Genomic DNA, 27,088 nt, shown 5'->3' with positions numbered 1-27,088 from the left:
CATTAGACTGCCTGCTGTTTGATGACAGCGCTAGTTATATTCAAGAACATTTTCATATAACGCAGATTATAACGAAATAACCGCTCAGGTTTGACTTATTTAGTTGTTACGTATATAATTTCGTTGTAAGTGAATCATGCAACAAGTGATCAATACAAACGCTGTAAATGATACTTTCTGTCCCAATGAAATGCATTCAACGAATTGTTTCGGATGTGACTTCCAAATCCAAGTGTATATTATATCCCGTCACCACCCCTGAAGACTTTTTTGTGGTACAGTTTATTCCAGCAGTACTAACAGAGCTGAAAATGTAACGGGATTGTGTGATTCTCTTAACAAAACAATCATTTATGAAGCAGAGTGTAAAAGAAGAAGAAGAGGTGTTCCGGGATAAAGTGATATATTTGATATTTCAGAAAGTGTTTCATAAATAATCACATAAATTTTACATGTCATGCGAAGACGATAAGTATTTTTAAACTGTGAATCGAAACGGAGATATTAAGGTGTGAAATTTCGGCTTGTCATTGGAACAGAATTCACAGCGAACAGTCTTTCATTCCGTGTCACTCGCGTTGCCGCAGATGTTTGCACTCCATTCGAAACAGATTAGAAATTATATATTCCATTACACCGCACCGCTGGGCTAAACAACCTGACTCCTATTTCGAATTGGGTTCATCGTGGCTCTGCTGCAGTGCCTATTACATGACATAATTATTCCACGGCGTGACGCGGCGTAATTGAGGACAGTGTCATTAATTCGAAAAAATAACGCAATCACGGGTTTAAATCTTTAATAACAGTTCTGCGGACGCGTAAATTGACCACGACGAGATGAGAAATTTGGCGAGTTTGCTTCTCACGGGCAACAAGCAGAGGACTGCGAATGACACTGTAGTTTACCAGTTAAGTTTCTGTCTAACAAGAATCTCCTGAAATGCTATAAACTGCTCTTAAAATTACAAGAGAGTAGTTATACTGCTATATTTCTGACGTAATTATTCTAAAAACACGTAAGTTCACTAGGTCACCTGTGTATGATATGACTGATGGATGCAGTTGTTAATAAGTCCTAAGTGTTTCTAAAACTCCTGCTTTCCGTTAAAAAAAGGGCAGTGTTGAACTTTTATTTTGCTGTTTTTGACATGGCCCAGTAAACATTTTGTACGAAAACGTAGTTTCCACGAACCAGCAGCTCATTGTTTAGGATGGAACTTACAATCTCTTCAGTATAAATACTTTAGAAAAGTACCTTAGAAATGTTTCATCGCCTGTTCTGATTCATAATCTGAAGCTTTTCCAGAGTCAGAAAAATTATGCTAACCCATTACGCTACAGAACTAGCTAGTTATAATGATTTTTTGTTGAGTTGTATCTGAATTTCGTTAAGAACAGCCTAGGGACTACAGCAGTCGGATTGACGACCAAAATATTTGGCTCTTAAAACGCAAATAAATTACTAAACACACACTATTTGATTTACTTCCTTTATTCATTCTGGAGTCCAAAACTTCATAATTAGTTGGACCAGTCAAACTCTTATTTCAGCGTAGAATGTTCGTCGTGCACGAGTTTCAAATTGCGGAAGCCTTTATGAAGAAGCTGACAAAGAAGCTGACAACGTTTTTTCGCATACCTGCTGTAGGTGATTTACACACCGACTCATATCTTGAAAATACAAAAATACAAAGACTTTGCAGTAATTCATTTGTATTTTAACCACTCTTTAAGAAATCAAAATTGAGATTAACACGCAATATCTAGATTTAAAAAATTTGGGTGTATGTGGAAGCTACGTGTTTAGTAAATTGTCGCTACACTTACGAACACTTGTTTATAAACTCGTGTATTGAAAATCTGATATATGAGCTTTACCGTTTACCGAACCACACTTTAACAGACTTGCCATTCTAAGTAATTTACTCCTAGTGTTACCATCTTACATAGACTGTTTCTATTAGATTACCCTATAGACAATGGTCACGAAAGTACAAATAGAAAAAATTAGCATTACAGGGATAGCAGAAAGAAATATTTTCACCTATTTCATTAAATTAAGTATGTGGGTAGTGAACTGGTGAAAACACTAGAACTTGAAAGACCTTCCACAACATTCATGGCATATGAATGTTCATCCATCTGCAAGTCGATAGTTTCGTTTATAAGCGGGAGGAAAAAGGAAGGAAGGGAGAGGGGAGTTTTAACGACACGTCGACGGCGAAATCACTAGGGACGGAGCACAAGCTCGGAGCGGTTAGTGATGAAGAAGGAAATCAGCCACGTCCTTTCAAAGGAACCATCTCTGTACTCGTCTTCAGCGAGTCAAGGGAATCACAGAAAACATAAATCTGAACATACAGACAGGTTGAAACGCCATCCTCCCAAATATGAGTCGAGTACCTAACCACTACGCCAGTTCGGTATGTTTTACCTGTGGAGTTCACGGGGAAATCCTACTCTACTCTTGGTGTATTGTTGCCTTTTGTTCAAAAGAAAAAAAGCTTCTCCAATTAGACAATTCGAAAAAAGTGCACATATACTCTTTTATACTGTCTGAGAGGCCTTGCCACTTTTAAATCTAATCGTACAAAAGTTGATCTGGAAAGCTTGCTTTCATGAGATAAGAATGACGACGATTTGTACGAATGTTTTAATTTACAAAGATTTGCTCTTAAGTTCAATCTTGTATTGTCTTAAGTGAGTATGAAATTATTGCAACTCATTACTGTTGCCGTCCTGGTGGTGGAAGGTTCTCCCGATAGGGTAGCTCCTAACGTGGCCCAGGGTACGCCCGGTAGTCTGTGATAGTATATTAACAGCGGAGCGATCTTCAGGGAGACAGCTTTCTTCGGACAGCTGAAGCCATTACATCATCACCTTCCGCTCTCCGAATAGAAATGTAGTGAAACAAGGCCACTGGAAGTAACAAGAAAACCTGAAAGGGAGAAATCGCTGCTGTTTGCAGCAACCCTACCAGACTTGGAAGACTTTAAATAGACTGCGAACTGAAGTGGTGCAAACAGAACTTGAACGGATGGGTCCACATGACTGGAGATGCAGCCTGAGAATGTCGAGAGCTTCAACACAGTGAACACCTCCTGGACTGCCCGAAGCTGCGTGAAGCCTGCACGCTGGAGGACCTGATTACAGCGAATGTCCCAGCAATCAAGACTGCCGAATTTTAAGCCTCAAAATCAATATGACATGTACAAAGTCCAGTGTATGTATTGTCAATATTGTATTGTATTGTATTGTATTGCGTTATTTTGAATTTTTAAATAACTGTACAGTAATGGCCTGGGCAGGAAAATAATAATAAGTACTACCACTAACACACATGTCTAAAACGGTTACAGAAATCAAACAAAGGCTCTTTGGTAAGATGTAAGAAATAATTCAAATACGAGGGCTGTCCAGAAAGTAAGTTACGATCGGTCGCGAAACGGAAACCACAGTGAAAACCAGAAACATTTTATTTGCAACAGTTAGGTACACCTTCCACCTACTTCTCTACATAGTCGCCGCTCCAACTTCGAGTTTTGTCGTAGTGTTGTATCAACTTTCCAATATCCTTGTCATAGAAAGCAACCGCCTGTGCTTTCGGCCAGGTCTGCAGCTCGTTGTCTGTCGAAAAATTTTGTCTTCATGGCCAGCTGTTTTTGTGAGTAGAAGTGAGACTCAGGGGGAGCCAATTACGGACTGTATTGTGGGTGATCAAACACTTCTCATCGGAAACGCTGCAGGAGCGTCTTCATTGCCCCTGCGGTGTGCGGCCGAGAATTGGCCTGAAGAAGGAACTGCTCGACAGTTGTGTTATGTGGGCTGCATGACACAGGCGAAATCTCTAATCGGGCCCTCATGCTTGGCGGGAGACACTATTCCCTACGCATCTTTACGTGCTCACTGTTCACTCAAAACTGAAAAGAGCGTCGCAACACGATTGACGGGCATACTAGAGACACTGACCAACACATCTGTGCGAAGCTTTACCGGATTTTCCCAGTGGTTTCCGTTTCGCGACCGGTCGTAACTAACTTTCTGGACAGCCCTCGTATGAGACAGGTCACTTAATCTTCTACAAAACGTGAAAGAATGCAGTGCTCTCCGTGTGACGCCTTACAAACTACAGGCTATTTTAGTCGAAGACGTTCTGACTCAATTTCTCGAGGGTTGAATATAAATATGTAAGGCGTACACGTACTTTATTTTCAATTGTGGCAGTCCCATCGATGGTTTTATAAAGAACATCCAGCTAATAAATCGACAAATTCTCAGAACCTAACTGAAACGTGTTGCTAATATGTCCTCTAAATTGTCGTTAAGCCCGGCGGTTCCCGGGGCGAGAGGCATCGCAACATGCCGCTAACACTTATACAGGTCCCCGTCGCCGGACGCCGGCGCCACGCGCACTTCACTGACGTCGCCACGCCGGCCGGCCTGGGCACGTTCCCTCCGATGAAACGCTGGTCATTGTTGCCGTGGTTCCTCTTGCAGCAGCGGCGAGGAGGGCGCTAGTCGAACCGGCGCACTAGCCACGGCGCTGGCTCTCAGTTGAGGGCGTCATTGCCTTCGTGCCCGTAGAAGACCGGATCTGCCGACAGAACAACGGAAAGACGTCATATGTGTAGCGCAGTATAAGGAAAAAAAATCGCAACATAAAAAAATAATTAATGTAAAGTAATGACATTTCTGGAATACACACTACTGGCCATTAAAATTGCTACACCAAGAAGAAATGCAGATGATAACGGATATTCATTGGACAAATATATTATACTACAACAGACATGTGATTACATTTTCACGCAATTTGGGTGCATAGATCCTGAGAAATCAGTACCCAGAACAACCACCTCTGGCCGTAATAACGGCCTTGATACGCCTGGCCATTGAGTCAAACAGAGCTTGGATGGCGTCTACAGGTACAGCGGCCCATGCAGCTTCAACACGATACCACAGTTCATCAAGAGTAGTGACTGGCGTATTGTGACGAGCCAGTTGCTCGGTCACCATTGACCAAACGTTTTCAATTGGTGAGAGATCTGGAGAATGTGCTGGCCAGGGCAGCAGTCGAAATTTTCTGTATCCAGAAAGGACCGTACAGGACCTGCAAAATGCGGTCGTGCATTATCCTGCTGAAATATAGGGTTTCGCAGGGATCGAATGAAGGGTAGAGCCAAGGGTCGTAACGCATCTGAACTGTAACTTCCACTGTTCAAAGTGCCGTCAATGCGAACATGAGGTGACCGAGACGTGTGACCAATGGTACCCCATACCATCACGCCGGGTGATACGCCGGTTTGGCGATGACGAATACACGCTTCCAGTGTGCGTTCACCACGATGTCGCCAAACACGTATGCGACCATCATAATGCTGTAAACAGAACCTGGATTCATCCGAAAAAATGACGTTTTGCCATTCGTGAACCCAGGTTCGCCCTCGAGTACACCATCGCAGGCGCTCCTGTGTGTGATGCAGCGTGAAGGGTAACCGCAACCATGGTCTCCGAGCTGATAGTCCATGCTGCTGCAAACGTCGTCGAACTGTTCGTGCACGTGGTTGTTGTCTTGCAAACTTCCCCATCTGTTGACTTATGGATCGAGACGTGGCTGCACGATCCGTTACAGCCATGCGGATAAGATGCCTGTCATCTCGACTGCTACTGATACGAGGCCGTTGGGATCCAGCACGGCGTTCCGTATTACCCTCCTGAATCCACCGATTCCACAGTCAGCTAACTGCAACAGCTCGTCGTGTCATTGTAGAGCCAAATGAAGCTGAAATTGCTGCTGCAGGAGCAGTACGACACGATGGTCTTCCCTCTAGGCAGTGCCACGTGGCCGTCCGCAGCCCTGTCTTCTCGCGACCGTACATTCTGTTGACCACCGCTGCCAGCAATCGCGTACAGTTTCTACATTCCTGCCAAGTCTCTATGCAATATCGCAGATCCAGCATCTCAGCGAGGTGCTGACAATGGGATCTTTGTCGCCCCTTAAAGCCATTTTTGACTAACATCAACTCACCACATTTAGCCTCAAAGGTAACTGACTGTCACGACTACTACAGCGTGTATCTAAAGCAAACCTGGCTTGAATCCTCATAGTGGCTCTACTAGCGCCACTCTTATGCTACTAGTGACATCTTTCGGATGTATAAACACGCCTACAAACTTTCATTTATGTCACACAACTTCTCCTGGTGTTGCGATTTTTTCCCCCGTCGGTGTACATCTATACTCCGCAAGCCAGATTGTCAAGTGTCAGGGAGGGTATGGTTAACAGAGGAACTAGAATTGGTGGTATCAAAGCAAAATCGATACTATGAACTCCATTTACATATGTTACTTTACAAAGGAAAACCCATGAGTACTGCTCAAGTTAAATTTCCGCACCACTGCAAAGATTGATGGCGTTGAGAAATAGCTGAGGTTGTTAAAACAAAGCCCGGTGGTCAGATGGGATATTTATCAGATTATATATAAATCTGTTGCTCAGTTACACGTTCTTTACCACGGGTAACACAGCCCAATATCCTCCGCTCGTCGCTCTGGTCTGTGTTTGTCTTCTCTAGAGTACACCGCTCCAGTCCGGAGGAACTTTGCACATGTTAATCAAGTTGATATACTTCTTCATGAGACAGGCTGCTTAATTACAGGGTGCCCGATACCAACTCGAGCCGATAAGGTCTTTCCATTCTTGGGAGAAGACCCACAAGTGTCAGACGACACGTAGCGGCAGAGACTGAACAGAAGAAGCAAGAAACCGATCCAAGGCCTCTTTTGTTTGGAATTAGATTTTATCCATTACGACTGAAATGCAGAAAAAAATTCCACCAATTCCAACGTCAGCAGAAGCCCGCCTCCCTGAGAGGTGTGGAATGAAGTCCTCTAGAGGATTATGGAGAACAAAAGAGAAGCTACTATCAGGCCCGCATCTCCAATACGGGACTTGGAAGACCGTCAACAGACTAGCAACAGAGGTGACAAGGTGCAAGACTAATCTGAAGAAATGGGGTATCAGTGATGATGACGTTTGTGAGTGTAGGGCAAGGCAGGACTCGGAATAGTTGTTGGTTTGCAGTAATCTGAGCGAACCTTTGATTTGGAAGACTTTTTTGCAGCGAATGTTCTGGCTGATGAACACGGGACGAAGTGTGCATTCAATCATTAATATTAGAATGTATTTTTAGGTTTATAACGTGTTTTAGTGCTTTTTGGACCCGGATAAAGACGGATGTATTTTCAACATCTCCTACTAAACCACTGGACCGAATTAAACCAAACTTCGTACACACATTACTCACTGTCTGGAAAAAATCGCTGTGGGGATCAGAATAACCTATCTACCACAAGGGTGGGGGTGAAAAAGCAGTGTAGCCCACGACGTCTGAATATCTACTCTTTATTCATCCTGTACTTGAGGATGAGAGCACGTGATGACTTACAACAAACTTTACACATAATTTCAAACCTTTATGAAACTTTTTCTCGCTGACAACCGCCATAAAATGATGAAATGGAAATAAGTTTCTCGCTTACTACATTTTTGCTGTTCGTGCAGTAAAACTACCGCATGAACCATGACGTTTTAATTTATTTCTTCGTTATTACTAAGCCTTCGTGACATGTTGCAGACAGTATTCACATACATCACTGAAAGTATCAGAAAAATTATATCCTTGTTCGTTTCATAGTTCAGGATGTATGACGTCAAAAACACTGAGATGCGAAGAACCTGCCGCATCATGCACGATCTTTTAAGTTGTTACCTCTTTACTATTATCTCAGAAAATTATTTTGGACAGTTAGTTCATGAGCCCACTCGAAGAGTAAATGGTTGCGAAAACGCACTTGACCTCTTAGCAACAAATAATCCTGGACAAATAGTGAGCATCGTGACGAACACAGGTATTAGCGACCACAAGGCAGTTGCTGCTAGGCTGAATACAGTAACACCTACAACCATAAAAAAGAAACGCAAAGTATATCTATTTAAAAAAGCTGATAAAAATGCTCTTAACGTCTTTTTAAGGAGCAATCTCACTCCTTCCGATCTGATCATGTAAGCGTAGAAAAGTTGTGGAATGATTTCAAAGAGGTAGTATCAACAGCAATTAAGAGATACATACCACACAAATTAATAAGTGATGTCACTGATCCTCCATGGTACACAAAATGAGTCAGATCGCTGCTGTAGAAGCAGCGAAAAAGCTTGCCAAATTTAAAAGAACGCAAAATGCCCAAGACTGGCAAAGTTTTGCAAAGTTCGAAATATAGCGCGTACTTCAATGCGAGATGCTTTTAATCATTTTCCACAGCGAGATTCTGTCTCTAAATCTGGTAGAAAACCCAAAGTGATTCTGGTCATACATAAAGCAGACGCGATCAGTACCTTCGCTGCGCGATAACAACGGTGAAGTCACTGATGACAGTGCCACGAAAGCAGAGTTATTAAACACGGTTTTCCAAAACTCCTTCACCAAAGAAGACGAAGTAAATATTCCTGAATTCCAATCAAGAACAACTGCCAAGATGAGAAACATAGAAGTAGATGTCCTCGGTGTCACAGAGCAGCTTAAATCGCTTAATAAAGCCAAGGCCTCCAGTCCAGATTGTATACTAGTCAGGTTCCTCTCAGAGTATGCTGATACAATAGCTCCATATTTAGCAATTATATACAACCGCTCGCTCCCAGAAAAATCAGTACCTAAAGACTGGAAAATTGCTCAAGTCACTCAAATAGCCAAAAATGGAAGTGGGAGTAACCCGTTGAACTACAGGCCCATATCACTAACGTCGATTTGCAGTAAGGTTTTGGAACATATACTGTGTTCGAACATTATGAAGTACCTCGAAGGAAAGGATTTATTGACACATATCACGGATTCAGAAAATATCGTTTTTGCGAAACACAGCTCTTTATATTCATGAAGTAATGAGTGCTATCGACAGGGGGTGTCAAATTGATTCCATATTATTAGATTTCCAGAAGGCTTTCGAGACTGTTCCTCACAAGCATCTTCTAACCAAACTACGTGCCTATGGAATATCGCCTCAGTTGTGCGACTGGATTCGTCATTTCCTGTCAGAAAGGTCACAGTTCGTAGTAATGGACGGAAAGTCATCGAGTAAAACAGAAGTCATATCCGGTGTTCCCCAAGGAAGTGTTAAAGGCCCTCTGTTGTTCCTGATCTGTATTAACGACATAGGAGAAGATCTCAATAGCCCTCTCAGGTTGTTTGCAGATGATGCTGTCATTTACCGTCTTCAGATGACGAAAACGAACTGCAAAATGATCTAGATAAGATATCTGTATTGCGCGAGAAGTGGAAATTAACGCAGAATAAAGTAAAGTGTGAAGTTATTCACATGAGTACTAAAAGAAATCCGCTAAATTTCGATTACTCGATAAGTCACAAAAATCTTAAGTCTGTAAATTCTACTAAATACTTGGGGATTACAATTACAGATACCATAAATTGGAACGATCACATAGATAATGTTGTGGGTAGAGCAAACCACAGACTGCTATTCATTGGCAGAACACTTAGAAGGTGCAATAGGTGAACTAAAGACACTGCTACACCACGCTTATCCGCCCTATTCTGCAGTATTGCTGTGCGGTGTGGGACCCGCATCAGGTGGGACTGACGAATAAAATCGAAAAAGTTCAAAGAAGGACAGCTTGTTTTGTATTATCGCGAAACAGGAGAGATAGTGTCACAGACAGTATACGCGAATTAGAGTGGTAATCATTAAAACAAAGGCGTTTTCCGTTGCGACGGGATCTTCTCATGAAATTTCAATCACCAGTTTTCTTCTCCGATTGCGAAAACATTCTGATGGCACCCACCTACATAGGGAGAAATGATCATCACGATAAAATAAGAGAAATGAAGGCTCGCACAGAAAAATCTAAGTGCTCGTTTTTCCCTCGTGCCCTTCGAGAGTGGAACGGTAGAGAGACAGCTTGAAGGTCGTTCATTGAACCCTCTGCCAGGCACTATATTGTGAATAGCAGAGTAATCACGTAAATGTAGAAGTAGATGTAGATCTCTATTCACTACACATTTTGCAGGCACTAGTCACATTCTCCCTGCAAAATTATATCATTGTACGACACATATTTCAGGATATACGTCGTAAAAATTGAGCTGCGTGAAAATAAAACTTCAGGGTGAAATTCGCAAGACATACAGGTGAAATATGTGTAGAAATACGTGTGAAACATGTTAAATATATGTGAATATATAATATATGTGAGTACGCGGGCAAAGCCACGGATAAAAAGCTCTTCCTAAACCCCTGGAATGATATGAGTCAAATTTGATGCACATATTAGTTACGATTTGAAAAAAAAAAAGCTGTAGAGATAAGACCCACCAGCTTCCTATGGGGTTGGGGGCGATACTGTGGCGAGAAAAGGAAGAGGAGGAGTTAGACAAAGAGGGGGAAGGAGGAGATGGACAGGAAGAAGGGGGGAGAAAATGGACCGAGAGTGGGGTGAAGAGGAAGAGCAGATGGCGTTCCCCAAGGAAATGTTATAGGCTCTGTGCTGTTCCTGATTACGTAACAGATTTAGGAGACAATTTGAGCAGCCCTCTTACATTGTTTGTAGATGTTGTTGTCATTTTGACTTGTAAAGTCATCAGATGATCAAAACCAATTGGAAAATGATTTGTAAAAGATATCTGTATGGTGCGGATGGTGGTAATTGACTCTAAATAATGAGTGGTATGAAGTCATCGACATGAGTACTAAAATGAGTCCGCAAAATTTCGGTTACACAATAAATCACACAAAACTAAAGGCCGAAAATTGAAGTAAATACTTAAGAATTACAGTTACGAATAACAGAAATTGGAACGATCATATAGATGATTTTCTGGGGTAAAGCAAACCAAAGACTGCGATTTATTGGCACAACACTTGGAAAATGCAACATGTCTACTAAAGAGACTGCTAACATTGCGGGCTTGTATGACCTTTTCTGAGTACTGCGATGCGGTGAGGGATTCATATTAGATAGGACTGACGGAAGACCTCAAAAAAGTACTAAAGAAAGCAGCTCGTTTTGTATTATAGCGAAACAGAGGAGAAAGTACCACAGTTACGATACGCGAACTAGGGTGGCAATTATTAAAACAAAGGCGTTTTTTGTTGCCACAGGATCTTCTCATGAAATTTCAGTACCCATCTTTCTCTTCAGAGTGTAAAAAAATATTTTGTTAGCGCCCATCTAGATAGCGAGAAATGATCATCACAATAAAATAAGAGAAATAAGAGCTCGCACGGGAAGATTTAATACTTGAAGATGGCTCGATGAACTCTCTGCCAGGCACTTAATTATGAATTACAGACTAATCATGTAGATGTGGATAGCCCTCCACGAATCGCTCCTGTATAGACCGGGAGAAAACATTAGACTAATTTCAAAGCGCACAGGACTTCTGAGCAATCATTCTTCCCGTATTCCATATACGAAAGGAACGGGAAAAAGCCGTAATAAGAAGTACCCTCTGCCATTCACTCACTTCATAGCGCTTCTCAGACCATAGATCATAGATGTAGATGTACATGATACCACTGTCACTCCCAGGGAACAAACACTGCCAGAAGAAAAAAAAACAAGAAATTGAGAAGTGGTACTGCCAGAAAAGTCTTTTGGGATGTTCTTCAACTAGCACGGTACAATGGCTTGAACGTCGAGTACGTCGTCAAAGCGTTGACCCTTCTCATGACTTTGCGCACTGTGTCTTTTTGTGATAGGTTCATAAACATAACACTAAGTCTCGTCTCCCGTGATGACTTGTTTGCATATTGTATTCAAGCCGTGGCAGGCGCCCACGCGTCGTTGTTTTCTTTGGCGAGTCGCGTGTTTGGGACAAACTTTGCACACACTTCTCTCTTTTTCAAAAAATTCTGGATATCGCCTTGAACACCTGATTTAGAGATGTTGTACCATTGCGATTTACGACAAAACAGCGTTTACACACCACGGCCGTACTGCCACTACTTAAAACTGGCTGCTCACAATTGATAGATGGAATGCTCGCGTGTTGTTCACAGCTGTTATTTCAAGCAGGCACTGTGGTTACTCGGCTAACGTCGCTTGTACGCCAGGAATGAAATCAATATCGGACCTTTTGAAGGACGATTTACTCAGTGGTAAAGGTTCTTTTGATGACTGAAATAAATTAGATGATTTTTGTAAGATGTGTTGAGACTGCTGCAGCAAATCTGAAGCAGCTGCCATGAAGTTTTGTTAAGCACATACAGTTTCTGGAATGCCTAAGAACCAACCAGTGGAAAAATGCTCCTATTGCGGCACGAGAAACGACAATATCCTCCAGCTTAAATAAAAGATTCTGACTGAAGAGAGGCGTACCAGCAATTTCATTCTACCATCCTCAGTACCTACAAAAATGTTCCCAAAATTTTGGCGTGCTCGTTTTAACATGCAACCCTCATCTCACTCCCACAAACTCCTTTAATTGTAACCTTCTCACACCCACCAGCCCATCGCTGTAAGTAGTTCATACGCATCCACTCACTCATTCAAACCCGACTCATTGTCATTATCTGTTTGTGTGTCTCTAACCGCAACTGTTTCCTGTATTATAGCCAGTATCCTTTGTTCTGTGCTACAACTACTGTCCCTGTCTCCCTCTTGCTCTCTCTTTCTGCTACTGTCTATTTCATTCCTTCCCACTGCTGCTGCCTCTTCACACTGCCACTATCTCTCTCTTTCTATGATCATTGTCCTACACTCTCAGCCACTTCCACTTTGCCATTTTCTTTATTTCTCTTTCACTGGTACTGTCTCCTTCACTCTTTTTCTAGCACTATTCTGTCACTGTCAACTACATTCCATGGCCACTGTGTTCCTCTCACTCACACACTCCTTTGGTCTTTCTATGCCTCAAACACTCTCTACTATCTTCCAATATTTATAACTTTTCTGTTTCTTTCCCACTGCGACTATCTCCTTCTCTCTCAGCACAAGAAAGTGCCAACATATTCGTAAGCTAAATTTTTTGGGAAAATTTTTGAAGGTGTTGAAGAAGGCAGCTGGTACCATATTTTTCAGAGTCTTCTAAACAGCAGCATATTCGCCATTTTTGTTCTCCGATAGTGGCATTTTTCTGCTGGTACCCTTCTTTTCTCTGCTACAGCACCGCATGTCACTCACAAGAAAAGAAGTTTATGGGTCAGTTGAACCGTGCTGCGGCTCGCGTTGATGCTGTTTGTAGGTTTCCGCTCTCTGTTGGAGGCCAGACGGTATCGTTTAGTTGGCATGGTTGCGGTTGTTGTCTTCTTCTCGTGTTCACTGGAACCACTCGGTTTCGCAAGCGTTGCCTGTCCACTAGTGACAGCAGCGGTGGTTATCGATATGTAGTAACTGTTGCCCTATCTTTGGGACGACGTCGTTACTTTCCCGGGCAGTGTGAGTGGGCTACTTCGGTTCGCGATTCAGTAGAAGCTAGGTCCGTGCAGTGTGCCAACATGCCTGGACTGCTGATGGCATGCATGGATTGCCGGATGGAAAGGCTGTGGTCACGAGGGTGCACGACCTCATCGTAAACCGGATCCAGCAAGCTGTAAGATGAGTGAATTTCAATCAGAGTAGAGAAACCTCCACCATTGTGATATCTCGCAATTTTCCAGTGACTTGGGTTCGTGTTCCTGCTCGTAGTGTCGCTAAGGTGAAGAGCAGCGAGTTGAGTGCTTTCTACTCTGGTGGTAGTGGTTCCTTTCTCGTTCTGGGCACTCTAAACACAGTTTCCTGGGTACGTAGTGCAGACCGCCGGTTCCGGCTTTGGCGTATTGTTTCATCATTGCATTTGATTTATCGGACGTCAGGTAGCTTCAGCAAGATTATCATTAGTCATTCGTTAGACTGCCACTAGTCTGAGTTACCATCTTGGGAAGTGAATGCAACTCTTGGCTGCCTATGTCATCGCTCGCGAAAGTGTTTGTTGCCAGACCTTCTCAGAGATCGATTCCTGGATCACCGTCTGGATCAGTTGCTTGTTTTTTTAATTAACTTTTGCTATTGTATTTGCTGTGTTACCGGAGGTTTCTGAAACTTTTTTAAAACATTATTGCGGTTCCTGGCATGTAAGGCCTTCAGCCGTGATTGTGGTCATTTGCCTTAAAATTCTAATTGGGTATTTGTATTTTAGCCTTAAAACCTTATTTACTGCCATTCCTGGTGTCTGATGCCTTCTGCAGTATTTGTGGGAACTTACCCTAATATTTCGACACCTGTAAGTTGTAAATTGCAGCGAAGTCTTAAAAAATTCTTAATTTATTGAAATTTTTGCGTGTAAGGCCTTCAGCCGTGATTGTTGTCGCTTGCCTCAAAATTCTAATTTGGCATTGGTATTTACGCAGTAAGCCTTTAAAACCTTATTTTCTGCCATTCCTGGCGTCATATGTGTTTGTGGCGACTTGCATTTAATATTTCAATACCTGTAATTTGTAAGTTTCAGCAAGTTTTAAACAATTCTTAATTTATTGGCTCTGAGCACTATGGGACTTAACATCTATGGTCATAAGTCCCCAAGAACTTAGAACTACTTAAACCTAACTAACCTAAGGACATCACACAACACCCAGTCATCACGAGGCAGAGAAAATCCCTGACCCTGCCGGGAATCGAACCCGGGAACCCGGGTGCGGGAAGCGAGAACGCTACCGCACGACCACGAGCTGCGGACTTAATTTATCGTCATTCTGCGCAGATAACAGTGGCTTGCTTTTGAAACATTATCTATTGTATCTGTATTTAATGCTGATTTGATAAATTGCATCCCACTGAAAACACTATTATTTACACTGTTGTTTATTCCTTCATTAATAACATGTGACATTTTTTAAATTTATTGTTGACTCTGGAATTACTGGTTTAAAATAAATTGTGTGTAATTGTAAAAGGCAACCAACAGTAACCGATAACGGCCCCGTAGACAATCGTAACCGAATCCTGCCTTCCCTTGACTACCAGGTCTCAACTGGTGGAAGCGTGCTGGGCCCATAACCCAGAGGTCCGTGGATCGAAACCACGCTCCTATTTTTTGCGTAGCGTTTTGGAACATATTGCTAGCGCATGCTGTTGCAAGTGTGCGGATACTTTGATCAGTTTGATGAGAGTGGAATCCCATTTATCAAGGGGATTTATTGTGAAAGATATGTGTCAGTGGGTAGCATCAGGATTTACTGTCTCAATAAGACTAAGTAGGCTCAAAGTATTTGTGAGGTCTTTTAAACACTTGACTGTCCTGTTGAAAATAAATTATGAGTCTTATTTTTAAAAAATAAAAATAAATAGATATCTTGTTTATATGATCTCTGTAACAGAAAAAAAACTATTGTGAGAAATTACACGTATTATAATTATGCAAGGGGAAGTAAAACGAAAATAATCGCTAAACTGTTAATACATTTATCCCTCAGTGAGACAAGACAGTAAATAGCTTCACGGAAAAATGTTTGCGGTTGATTATGGAACCAGTATTGTAGGCAGGTGTACCACCTCTTCATCTGAAGCAAATTGACGTCCACAAATGTCTTTCTTCATGGCTCCAAGAACACGGAAATCGCGTTGGAAAAGACTTGGACTGTATGGAGGATGTATAAGGGCTTCCCAGCGAAACCTCTGCACCGTATTCGAAGCAATCTTGGCAATATGTGGGTGGCCATTATCTGGCCATTATGCTTCCACAGAATGATGCCTTCCACGACCCACCAGATTAGCCGAGATCGCTAATGCCCTGCTTCCTGGACTCAGGTAGGCGCAGTGGCCCAGGATCGAATCCACCCAGCGGATTAGCGATGAGGGCCGGTGTGCTGGCAAGCCTGGATGTGGTTTTTAGGCGGTTTTCTACATCCCTCTAGGTGAATACCGGGCTGGTTCCTACATCCCACCTCAATTACACGACTCGCAGACATCTGAACACGTTCACACTATTCCATGGATTACACTATATGCAGACAGCTGGGGTACACTAATTCTGTCTCGGTGGGTACGGGCTGGCGGCAGGAAGGGCATCTGGCCACCTCTTAACATTAACCTTGCCAAATCCGTACATAAACTTGCCGATCCTGCGAAATCGTGAGGTAAAGGCACAAGCAAAAGAAGAAGAAGAATGAGCCTTCTGTCAACATCTCTGAGCGTCTGGAATTGATGCCATGCTTCAGTTTTTGCCAAGTGCCCACGTACCACTCGCTGAATGGTATCATTGTGTTGCAGGATAATGTCCGCCCACAAGCTGCCAAGGTTGTTTGAACTACACTGCAGAAGTTTCACTGGAAAGCCATTATACATCATCCATATAGTCCCGGTCTATCCCCATGCGACTACCATGCTTTTGGAGCCTCGAAGTAAGACATTCGTGCCTGTAGATTTGCTTTGGACGAAGAGGTGCACACCTGGGTACAATCATAATTCAGTAGGCAACTGCAAACATTTTTTCATGAACGCACTGGCTGCCTTATCTCGCAATGGGATAAATGTATTAACAGTTATGGCCATTACTTTTGAAATAATAAACAGTATACTTACTTTTCTTCCATCTGTCTAATTTTCATTTGACTTCTCCTCATAGTTCTGATTTCATTATATTTCTAACTGATTCTGAGCATTTAATTTTCATTACCTTGCAAGGACAGCAATCGCTATATGCGACTTCATGTCGGTGGAACTTTTATTTCTGCCGAAGGAGGCGTAGTCTAACTAATATTTAAAGGCAAGTAAATCAAACTGTGCTCTAAAATAAGATCTAAATCAACCCAGTTGCTCTAAATTTTATATCAGCATATTCGCTTCTGATGTCAGGGTTTACACTCATTATCACTGGCAGCAAATAATTACCTAAATGACACATGAGACTGGGATTGGCAGTTAAAAGGCAGATTTATAGGGACTACCTACGCAAATGTCAACAATTTTTTGTCATCATATTTGAGACACTCTTTCAGCTAAGATACCAAGGCAATTTTACAATACCTGAGGCGGCTTGCCGTAAATCAAAGTTTCTTGCATAATTGTGCCTATAAAAATAAGCGACATGTAGGAGGAAGTAATGATCGTGTTTGGGTTATCAGGTAAGTTGAGATACTGTTGGAGGATCATCCACCATTTGCGTGAAGTAATTTAGAACAAAGGGAAAAGACATAAATAAAGATGACTTAACGAGTATTTTAAACCTGCTCCTCCGAAATATAATTTCGTTATTGTAACTAATGCCCCACTTTTATGGGTTTGACCAAGATGTTCATCTCCCTTTGTCGGCTGCCAGTTGCCAGTCACCAGTTAACCATGTCAAGTTTCTTCAGCTGTACATGGTGCTGAGATTGTAAAGAACAGAAGATTGTATTGGGTGCAAATAGCGTTGTTCTTCAGTTAACCTGTTTTCTTATATTAATGTGTGAATCAACCAGTAGACAATTTTCTCTCGTGAAGGATTTTCAAAAAAGTAAAATGAAAAAATGAATTAAATATACGAAAGTAAGGTAGTCTTTGGGATCTGCCTAAATTTTCTTGCTGAATGGGAAGTGAATATGACACGTTACGTATTGCAGCTGATATAACATGGCTGAGAACAACGTATTAGGCTATGCTTGTTCAGAAATAAATATTCTGTACAAATAAATACTGTTCTCTCCAAAACATTTTAAATTATTTTGATACATTATAGCATGAAATACATTTTTTCCATGAAAAACAAAATTCGTTGCCGTCCTTGCAATTTATTTTTTCTGTAAATGCCTAAGCCCAGACCATGATATTTGACAGGACTACTATGGAGGTGCCATGTAACGGATTCCGCGGCCCCTCCCGCCGGAGGTTCGAGTCCTCCCTTGGGCATGGGTGTGTGTGTTATCCTTAGTGTAAGTTAGTTTAAGTAATGTGTAAGTCTAGGGCCCGATGACCTCAGCAGTTTGGTCCCTTAGAAATTCATACACATTTAAACTTGAATTACTATGAAAATAAATAGTCGAAACTATATTTTCTTTAATGTTACAATATATCAGGTTGCTGTATACGTTCGCAGCGTACCCTCCAGGTTAACCGAGAGCTGGGGCTGCTTCCTGGACTCGGGTAGGCGCACCGGCCCCAGATCGAATCCCCCAGCGGATTAATGACGAGGGCCAGAGTGTCGGCAAGCTTGGATGTAGTTTTTAGGCGGTTTTCCACATCCCTCTAGGTGAATACCGGGCTGGTCCCCCAGTTCCGCCTCAGTTACATGACTCGTTGGCATCTAAACACGTTCGCACTATTCCATGGATTACACTAGACGCAGACAGCTTGGGTACACTAAGGGCATCTGGCCACCTCTTAAAATTAACCTTGCCAAATCCGGTCCCAACCATGCCAACCCTGCGAAATCGCCGGACCAGGCCCCAGCAAAAGAAAGAAAGAATATGTTCACAGCGTGTTTGTTGTGCATGCTGATGTTCCGGTTGCTATGGGTTTATTTATCGATTGACATCTTTTATTTGTATTTCACTGTTGCTCTTTGAGTTTGCATATTCTCACTTTGTCATTTGGAGGTAGTGAGTGGTGGAGCTGTAGACTCTATAAAATAGAGTACCTTGTGGAGAAATCGGAATGGTTCCGACATATTCTTCATTTTTAGTTCAGAAGGGGGAGGGGGGGGCAGTAGTGGATGCAGTCAGAAACATTTGTATTGTTTGTGGAAATAATGCAGACGTAGTCCAAGAACAACGACCAGGAAGACGACGTGAAGTGATGCTATTCCACGAAAACGTATTTTTCTAGACTGACAGAAAACACTGTACATGAATTGAGGTTGGGAAGTAATTCCGCATCCACTTCATTCACCTGATCTTGCGTCCTCAGACTTTCGCCTTTCGTACTCTCTATTGAAGAACCTTGAAGGAACTTCCTTTTGCGGATGAAGAGTTCTTCGCCTCAAAACCATGTGATTTCTGCAGTCGCGGAATCGGAAAGCTACCTCCACGTTGGCAGACTTGTAAATAGTGAAGGAGAATATACTAGTGACGACTTATATCTGTTATGTGTATCTGTTGTGTTTATTAAACTTATGTAAAAACGCTACGAACTTCTGCACCATCCCAGTACTTAACTAGCAACATATGGATAACTCTCAGCCAAATGAATGAAAACACTGAACGCTCTTTAATGTTACAATCTATTTATGTAGTAACGTACGGATAACTGCCAGTCAAATGAATGAAAAGAACATTGGCTGAGCTACAAGTAAATAAAAGGCATTGAAATTCCTACGCAATGGTAATTTCTTTTACGGGTTTTGTGAAATCAATAAGTTACAGGCCTTGCTGCGTGCGCGTTCCAAACTTCCCGTTGAGTCCTGCATTAATATGGCGGCGGTTTTAATCGATACAGACGCTGGTTGGAGCTTCCATCAGCCTTCTGTGCCCACTCACAGAACAGTCCCTGTAATCCTATTATCTCTCGAGGAATAGCGCACATCAAAATTGTTTCTTCTCGACGTCTTACCGCGTATTAGACCACAGACAGAATAGTTCTAAATGTACGCTTCCTTTTCACGGACAACTCGTATGCGTTAATTTCAATTCAGCTCAGGTGTTATGGCGAAACGAGTCGTTATTTCCTCAGGAACTTTCGGCAAAAAGTATCACTGCTATTTTCAGGTGACTTCTGAGGGAGGCAAGGACTTAAACAAAACACCAGAAAAGAAATTAAATTACAAATTCTCCGACAAATGTACCGACCGCATGCATGCCTCTGCACATGCAAAGCAAGTTACGTGTCATACCATTGGAAATATCAATGTAACACCGAATTGTTCCTGTCTGAAGCATAATTTTGCTAGCATGAAGACATGAAGCGGCTTCCTTGAACAAAAAATTAATTACGAGTTGTTAGGTATTTTGTACTGATCGCTGCAAAGTTTGTTTTACAGACACAATCAATGAACCATTTCACAACATAACAGCCGAGCGATATGGTACAGTGGCAAGACACTTGGCTGGTATTCGCGGAGGTACGGCAGTTCAAATCTCCGGCCAGCCATTTGGATTTAGATTTTCTTTGATTTCCCTAAATCGTCATATTAAACACTTTTGTTTCCACTTACGGCTACGAACAATCATTTTATTAGGGTTACATACCTCAAGCAGTAAAAACGGAGTTCTTTGGATCGCTTTGTTATCCGTGTGTCTGTCAGTCCGACCGTTAAGCTCTGTTTTTCTCGGGAACTGGTAGACTATCAAGTTGAAATTTACGTAACATACTAAGGTCTACGGTGCAGGGCGATGCGAAAAGTTTAAGCTTCTAAGTCAATGCAATCAAGAGATACGGCCATTTATGTCACACACTTCGATAATCTCAAACTCCCATCAAAACCTATAGAATATTTTCCGTTGACCTAAAGTCGTGAAGCTTGTTGTCCGTCTACCTGTCCGTCCGTCGGTTAAGATCCCATTTTGTCAGGAATGCATATAGGATCAAGATGAACTTTGTGTCAGGGACTAAAGTCCACGGACCTTTGGCGCAGTAAATAATTGAAGCTTCTAAGTCTAAGTCAATGAAATCAAAAGAAACGGCCATACAAGTTACATTTTTGATACTCGCAAACTCTCTCATGAAAACCTGGAGATGGGCTTGGTGGCATAGGAGTAAAGCGGGGCCTGGGAAGCTGAAAGATCGCGGGATCGATTCTCAGTCGACCCACGACTTTTTCAGTCTTTATTTTAACCTAGCCTTGAACTCTCAACAACGTGAGGAGTTGCCAGAAGCAATACGTGGTCTGTATTCCACGTTAAACTTCGGGGCCCCGTTTCCCCGCTTGGATAACTGGGGTAGATTAGGGACACGCAAGTCGGAGAATTTGCGTCCAACAGCTTGCATTTATCGCGAATCTCTTGCCCAACGTAAAGTCCCGAGCGACTGGAAAAAAGCGCAGGTGACGCGTGTATATAAGAAGGGTAGAAGGATGGATCCTCAAAATTATAGACTAATATCCTTAACATCGGTTTGTTGCAGGATTATCGAACGTATTCTCAGTTCGAATATAATGAATTTCCTTGAGACAGAGAAGTTGCTGTCCATGCATCAGCACGGCTTTAGAAAGCATCGCTCCTGCGCAACACAACTCACCCTTTTTTCACATGATATCTTGCGAACTATGGATGAAGGGCATCAGACGGATGCCATATTCCTTGACTTCCGGAAAGCGTTTGACGCGGTGCCCCACTGCAGACTCCTAACTAAGGTACGAGCATATGGGATTGGTTCCCAAATATGCGAGTGGCTCGAAGACTTCTTAAGTAATAGAATCCAGTACGTTGTCGTCGATGGTGAGTGTTCATCGGAGGTGAGGGTATCATCTGGAGTGCCCCAGGGAAGTGTGTTAGGTCCGCTGTTATTTTCTGTCTACATAAATGATCTTTTGGATAGGGTGAATGTTTGAATACTCCATTAGTAGCGTAGCGCTTGACACAGTCACGTCGATTAAATATTTGGGCGTAACATTGCAGAGCGATATGAAGTGTGACAAGCATGTAATGGCAGTTGTGGGGAAGGCGGATAGTCGTCTTCGGTTCATTGGTAAAGGAGACCGCTTATAAAACACTAATACGACCTATTCTCGAGTATTGCTCGAGCGTTTGGGATCCCTATCAGGTCGGATTGAGGGAGGACATAGAAGCAATTCAGAGGCGGACTGCTAGATTTGTTACTGGTAGGTTTGATCATCACGCGAGTGTTACGGAAATGCTTCAGGAACTCGGGTGGGAGTCTCTGGAGGAAAGGAGGCGTTCTTTTCGTGAACCGCTACTGAGGAAATTTAGAGAACCAGCATTTGAGGCTGACTGTAGTACAATTTTACTGCCGCCAACTTATATTTCGCGGAAAGAACAAAATGATAATATAAGAGAGATTAGGGCTCGTACAAAGGCATATCGGCAGTCATTTTTCCCTCGTTCTGTTTGGGAGTGGAACAGGGTGAGAAGATGCTAGTTCTGGAGGTATCCTCCACCACGCACCGTATGGTGGATTGCGGAGTATATATGTAGATGTAGATGTAGAAGACTTGCAGCAGGCCACCGAGCCCCACGAAATCAATATTATTATCTATACACATTATTAAGTTTGTATGGAACCCACAGAGCGCGAGTTCTACTCGCTTTTGTCTGTTTTTTAATTATTATTTATTTGTAGTCCGTATTGTTCGTATGAAAGGGCACAGCTGGATTTCATCCCCAAACCAAAATTGTGTTCCATCTCTAATAACCTTGTCGTTGACGCCAATTTCATTTTAATCATTCTGCCGTCATCAGAAAACTATAGATATACAGACGTACTTCGTTAAGATATTGTACATGTAAGAGGCTTACGTTTCTTTCCTGGAAATGACCACTGAGTGTTGAAATCGGTTACTTTGCGAGACTTTTCAGAAATTTTGGCTGTGAAAAATAAACACTCTATTTTAAAGTTTTTTTCGTCAAATAAGGAATAATTACGACAGCAAAGTTACACCGTGAACTATTCACTGGGAAAGTAGGAATTTCTGTCCCATTTTGTGGTTGTTAATGGTGCTTCTTCACGAAAAGTGAAAATACGTAACCTAAAATGAAAGTCGTGATACTAAACTGTGCTTCGGAATGTATATTCGCAAAAGAAAGTTATCTTTATTCCAGTGCAATAGCTCACGATTTCTTCCTGCAAGACAACACAAATCTAACACAGTTGTATCGGCTCGTGATTAATTATTTTGAACAGTAATTAAGCGGCCTGTACGACACTAGTGTTCGGAAAGCATTGGGGAGGAGTATTGCTACCTAGACACTTTTCGAGGTGAGGAAAGTAGCATACACTTCCGATGAAGATGTATTAATGGTCAACGCAAGCACACTCGTTTCATCAGTTGTAACTACCGGGTGACTCATCCGTTCTGCACGTTTCAAATATTTTCCAAATACGAACTTAAACTTTATCCTGGACCTAATGTCGTGTTTGGTTCATGCTGAGCGTTGTATTCCTCATTTCAACTACATTTTATCTCATGCTTCAACAAAACGTGCTGAAAAGACTCGTTAAATTCACTCGTCGTCGAGCACTTAGTTTCCGCCGAACAAACTAGTGTGCCAGAAATTAGCTATGTTCAGGGAAAACTGCTGAAGAACAGAAGGCACATTGATGCAGGAGCGGTAGTGATAGGATGGAACAATCAAATGAAAGTTGGAAATTTTATAGTATTATCCGAACCATTTATGCATATAATTTTATTTTGTGTTATACTTTGAAAAACTCAAGCAATTATAACTGGCTTACACACGAACCGACTGATAATGACTTCGTGACCATCTACGCTAGTAGCTGCGAGTTAACATAGCTTTACTGTGTGTTGCGCTAAATAAATGTGACAAGTTTCATCTCATACCTTTTGAGATATCGTTGTTTCTGGAATTCAAGCTTTATTTTCGGAACCAGCGCGTTCAGTAAACGATGTAAGTTCATTTAAAATAAAGTCCTGTTTCTTCGAAGTAAAATCTTTTAGGAGGCTTCAGTTACAACTTCGTTGCAACTTGGGTCTTATTTCTTAGTATTCGAGAGGTTTTTCTCATTATTCAGCTACACAGGGTAGGTACGGAAGTGTTCCGTCTACCTACGACCGGCGACTCGGTGCATACATACTGAACAGCCAGAGAAACTGGTACACCTGCCTCATATCGTGTAGGGCCCACGCGAGCACCTGTAAGTGCCGAATAACGACGTGGCACGGACTCGATCAATGTCTGGAGTAGTGATGAAGGGAACGGGCACCATGAATCCTGCAGGGCTGTACATAAATCCGTAAGAGTACGAGGGGGATGAGATCTCTTCTGAACAGCACGTTGCAAGACAACCCAGACATGCTCAATAATATTCATGTCTGGCGAGTTTGGTGGCCAGCAGAAGTGTTTAAACCCAGAAGAGTGTTCCTGGAGCTACTCTGTAGCAATTGTGGGCGTGTGGGGTGTGGCATTGACCTGCTGGAATTGCTCGAGTCCATCGGAATGCACAATGGACATGAATGGATGCAGGTGATCTGAAAGGATGCTTACCTACCTTTAACATGTCAGATTCGTATCTAGACTACCAGAGGTTCGATATCACTCCAACCGCACACGCCCCACATCATAACAGAGCCTCTATCAGCTTGAACAGTCCCCTGCTGACACGCAGGGTGCTTGTATTCATGAGGTTGTCTCCATACCCGTACCCGTCCATCCGCTCGATACAATTTGAAACGAGACTGGTGCGACCAGGCAACATGTTTCCAGTCAACAGTCCAATGTCGGTGTTGACGAGTCCAAGCGGGGCGTAAAGTTTTATGTCGTGCAGTCATCAAGGATACACGAGTGGGTCTTCGGCTCCAAAAACTTAGATCGATGATGTTTCGTTGAATGGTTCGGACACTGGCACTTGTTGATGGCCAGAATTGAAATCTGCAGCAATTTGCGGAAGGATTGTACTTCTGTCACGTTGAATGATTCTTTTCAGTCGTCGTTGGTCCCGTTCTTGCAGGATCTTTTTCCGGCCGCAGCGATGTCGGAGATTTGATGTTTCACCGGATTCCCGATATTCATGGTACACTCGTGAAATGGTCGAACGAGAAAACCCCTTCTTCATCGCTACCTCGGAGATGCTGTGTGCCGTCGCTCGTGCACAGACTATAACATCACGTTCAAACTCACTTAAATCTTGATAAACTGCCACTGTAGCAACAGGAACCGATTTAAGAACTGCGCCAGACACTTGTCTAATATAGGCGTTGCCGACCGCAGTGCCATATTCTGCCTGTCTACATATGTCTGTATTTGAATATGCATGCGACAACAGATTCTTCGGCTCTTCAGTGTGTTACGTGGGAAATACTTGAGTGTCAGCATGTTCGTGCTGTACGTGCATAATAGCAAAGAGCAACAAGGAAATTTCCAGAAGGTGAACAGGCGGAAGCCAACCGGGAAGAGATCGTCTGTAAAGTCATCCTTCGCTGGAATCTTGCCAGACACATACGAGAGCGTTTGTTGAATACAACGGCTGCTGGCGGCAGAGGAAAATGACACGCCGGGAGGTGATACCGCGTTTAAGAAGCTATTATGGCCATCCTTCGCATCCGCTGTTTTATATATGAATTACTATTGGTTTTCCGTCTTAAGATTACTGCAGTTTAAGATTATTTTCCACGAGACGCTTTTCACTATTAATTGTAAAGAATTATGATTGGTCATTCAGGAAATATGGTACACATAATACAGTACATCTCTACATTTTGGTATTTGCAGATTTGGAGTGCAATTTACTTACAGTATTTATGCCCCTTAATTACCTGTTATGAGGTCAACTGTTTTTTTTTTTATTCGTTGTTACCGGACGCTGAAGTCTAAATAAGGCTGGTTGCACATTCACTTTTAGATTTTTTTCAACTTTTATGAACACACGTTTTCTTTCGCTGCATTTGCGTTTTTTTCTGATTTAATTTTTGTTCATTTTAATAAGGGAAAAGCTGTATTCATAAGTCTGGCAATGCTCACAACTTACTCAGAAAAGAAATGAATAAACAAAAACACTGTGCTGAGCACTGAATGGGAAAAGGTGCAAACGCTTTTGTAAGAAAAAGCTAGTTCACAAAAGCCGAAGAAGTTCGAAAAGTGAGTGTGCAACTAGGTTTCTTGACTTCAGCCTTCGCTAACAACGAAAGAAAAAGCAAAGGACCTCAGAACACGTAAACAAGAAGCAAATGCACTGTAAATAAATTGTACGCCAAATTTCAAAAAAAAGTACTGTTTTTAATCTATAAATAACATATTGTATAGAAATATTACGTATACAGTATTTCCAGAATGATCGTTGAACATGCTTTATAAATAGAAGCGAAATGTATCTGGCTCTAAACATAGTTAAACTGCTGTAAGTTGAAGAAGAAAATGGTTGGCTATGAGTGAGTAGGACCTGCGCACTGAGGGTTCCTTTCTAAGTTAATTACGTATATATGTGGAGTTCATCCATCCTGCGAATGGAGAATCTCAACGATTTTTGCCTGTTATCGGCACCGATACTGGCAAGATATTTGTCTCAGGAATTTCAAGACCGTGACAAAGTCTCTAGAGTAATTCCTCGGGCTAGCCTAAATATACAAAAAGAAGCAGACAAGGGACTTCAGTTTATGTATGTTTTTATTTACTTACTAAAACATTACTATAGCTCACATTTTATGTCTGCATGCAGTAATGTTCTTCTATCATGTTTCTGATGGATGGCGAATGAAATGTATGACCAGCGGAAAAATAAATTTTTATGTGGTATAATTACCGTTCAACAGGCTTCAGATTTTTCACTTTATTTGTACTGTGAAATATTGCTTTTTGCGAAATTTCGTGATTCTAGGTCGACGGGAAACGCACTATAGGTTCTGATGAGTGAGTTTTATGGTATCAAAATACGTGACATAAATGGCCATATCTTTTGGTTGAAGTGACTTGAAAGCTTAAAATGTTTACACCTGAAAGAGACCACAGGCCTTAATGTGAGACATAAAATTGAACTTGATACGTCAATCCGTTCCTGAGAAAAAGGGTTCTTAACAGTCGGACAGACAGATAAACGGACGGACGGGAACAAAGCGATCTTACACTGAAGAGCCAAAGAAACTGCTACACCTGCCTAATTTCGTGTAACCCCCGCGAGCACGCAAAAGTGCCGCAACACAACGTGGCATGGACTTGACTAATGTCTGAAGTATTGCGGGAGCACGAATCCTGCAGGGCTGTCCGTAAATTCGTTAGAGTAGGGATGGGGGTGAAGATCTCTTCTAAACAGTACGTTGCAAGGAATCCCCAGATATGCTCAATAATGTTCATGTCTGGTGAGTTCGGTGGCCAGTGGAAGAGTTTATACCCAGTGTTCCTGCAGACACTCTGAAGAAATTGTGGACATGTGGGGTGTCGCACTGTCCTGCTGGGATTGCCCACGTCCGTCGGAATGCTCAATGGACATGAATGGATGCAGGTGATCAGACAGGATGCTTACGTACCTGGCACCTGTCAGAGTCGTATCTAGACG

The 27,088-nt window shown here is 42.3% G+C and overlaps 1 protein-coding gene across 1 annotated transcript in view; it reads right to left on the bottom strand.

Annotated features, from left to right (window-relative positions):
• Window positions 1–4,553: 4,553 nt before the first annotated feature.
• LOC126088256 (homeobox protein orthopedia-like) overlaps window positions 4,554–27,088 on the bottom strand; it is a 58,953-nt gene continuing 36,418 nt past the window's right edge. Inside the window, exon 4 of the mRNA XM_049906386.1 lies at window positions 4,554–4,597. Within this exon, the coding sequence (XP_049762343.1) occupies window positions 4,554–4,597 (44 nt within the window). The remainder of the gene's footprint in view (window positions 4,598–27,088) is intronic.

The sequence above is a fragment of the Schistocerca cancellata genome, chromosome 6 (genome assembly GCF_023864275.1).
Source record: "Schistocerca cancellata isolate TAMUIC-IGC-003103 chromosome 6, iqSchCanc2.1, whole genome shotgun sequence".
Classification (NCBI taxonomy): Eukaryota; Metazoa; Arthropoda; class Insecta; order Orthoptera; family Acrididae; genus Schistocerca; species Schistocerca cancellata.
This window is presented reverse-complemented; position numbering and strand designations above follow the sequence as displayed.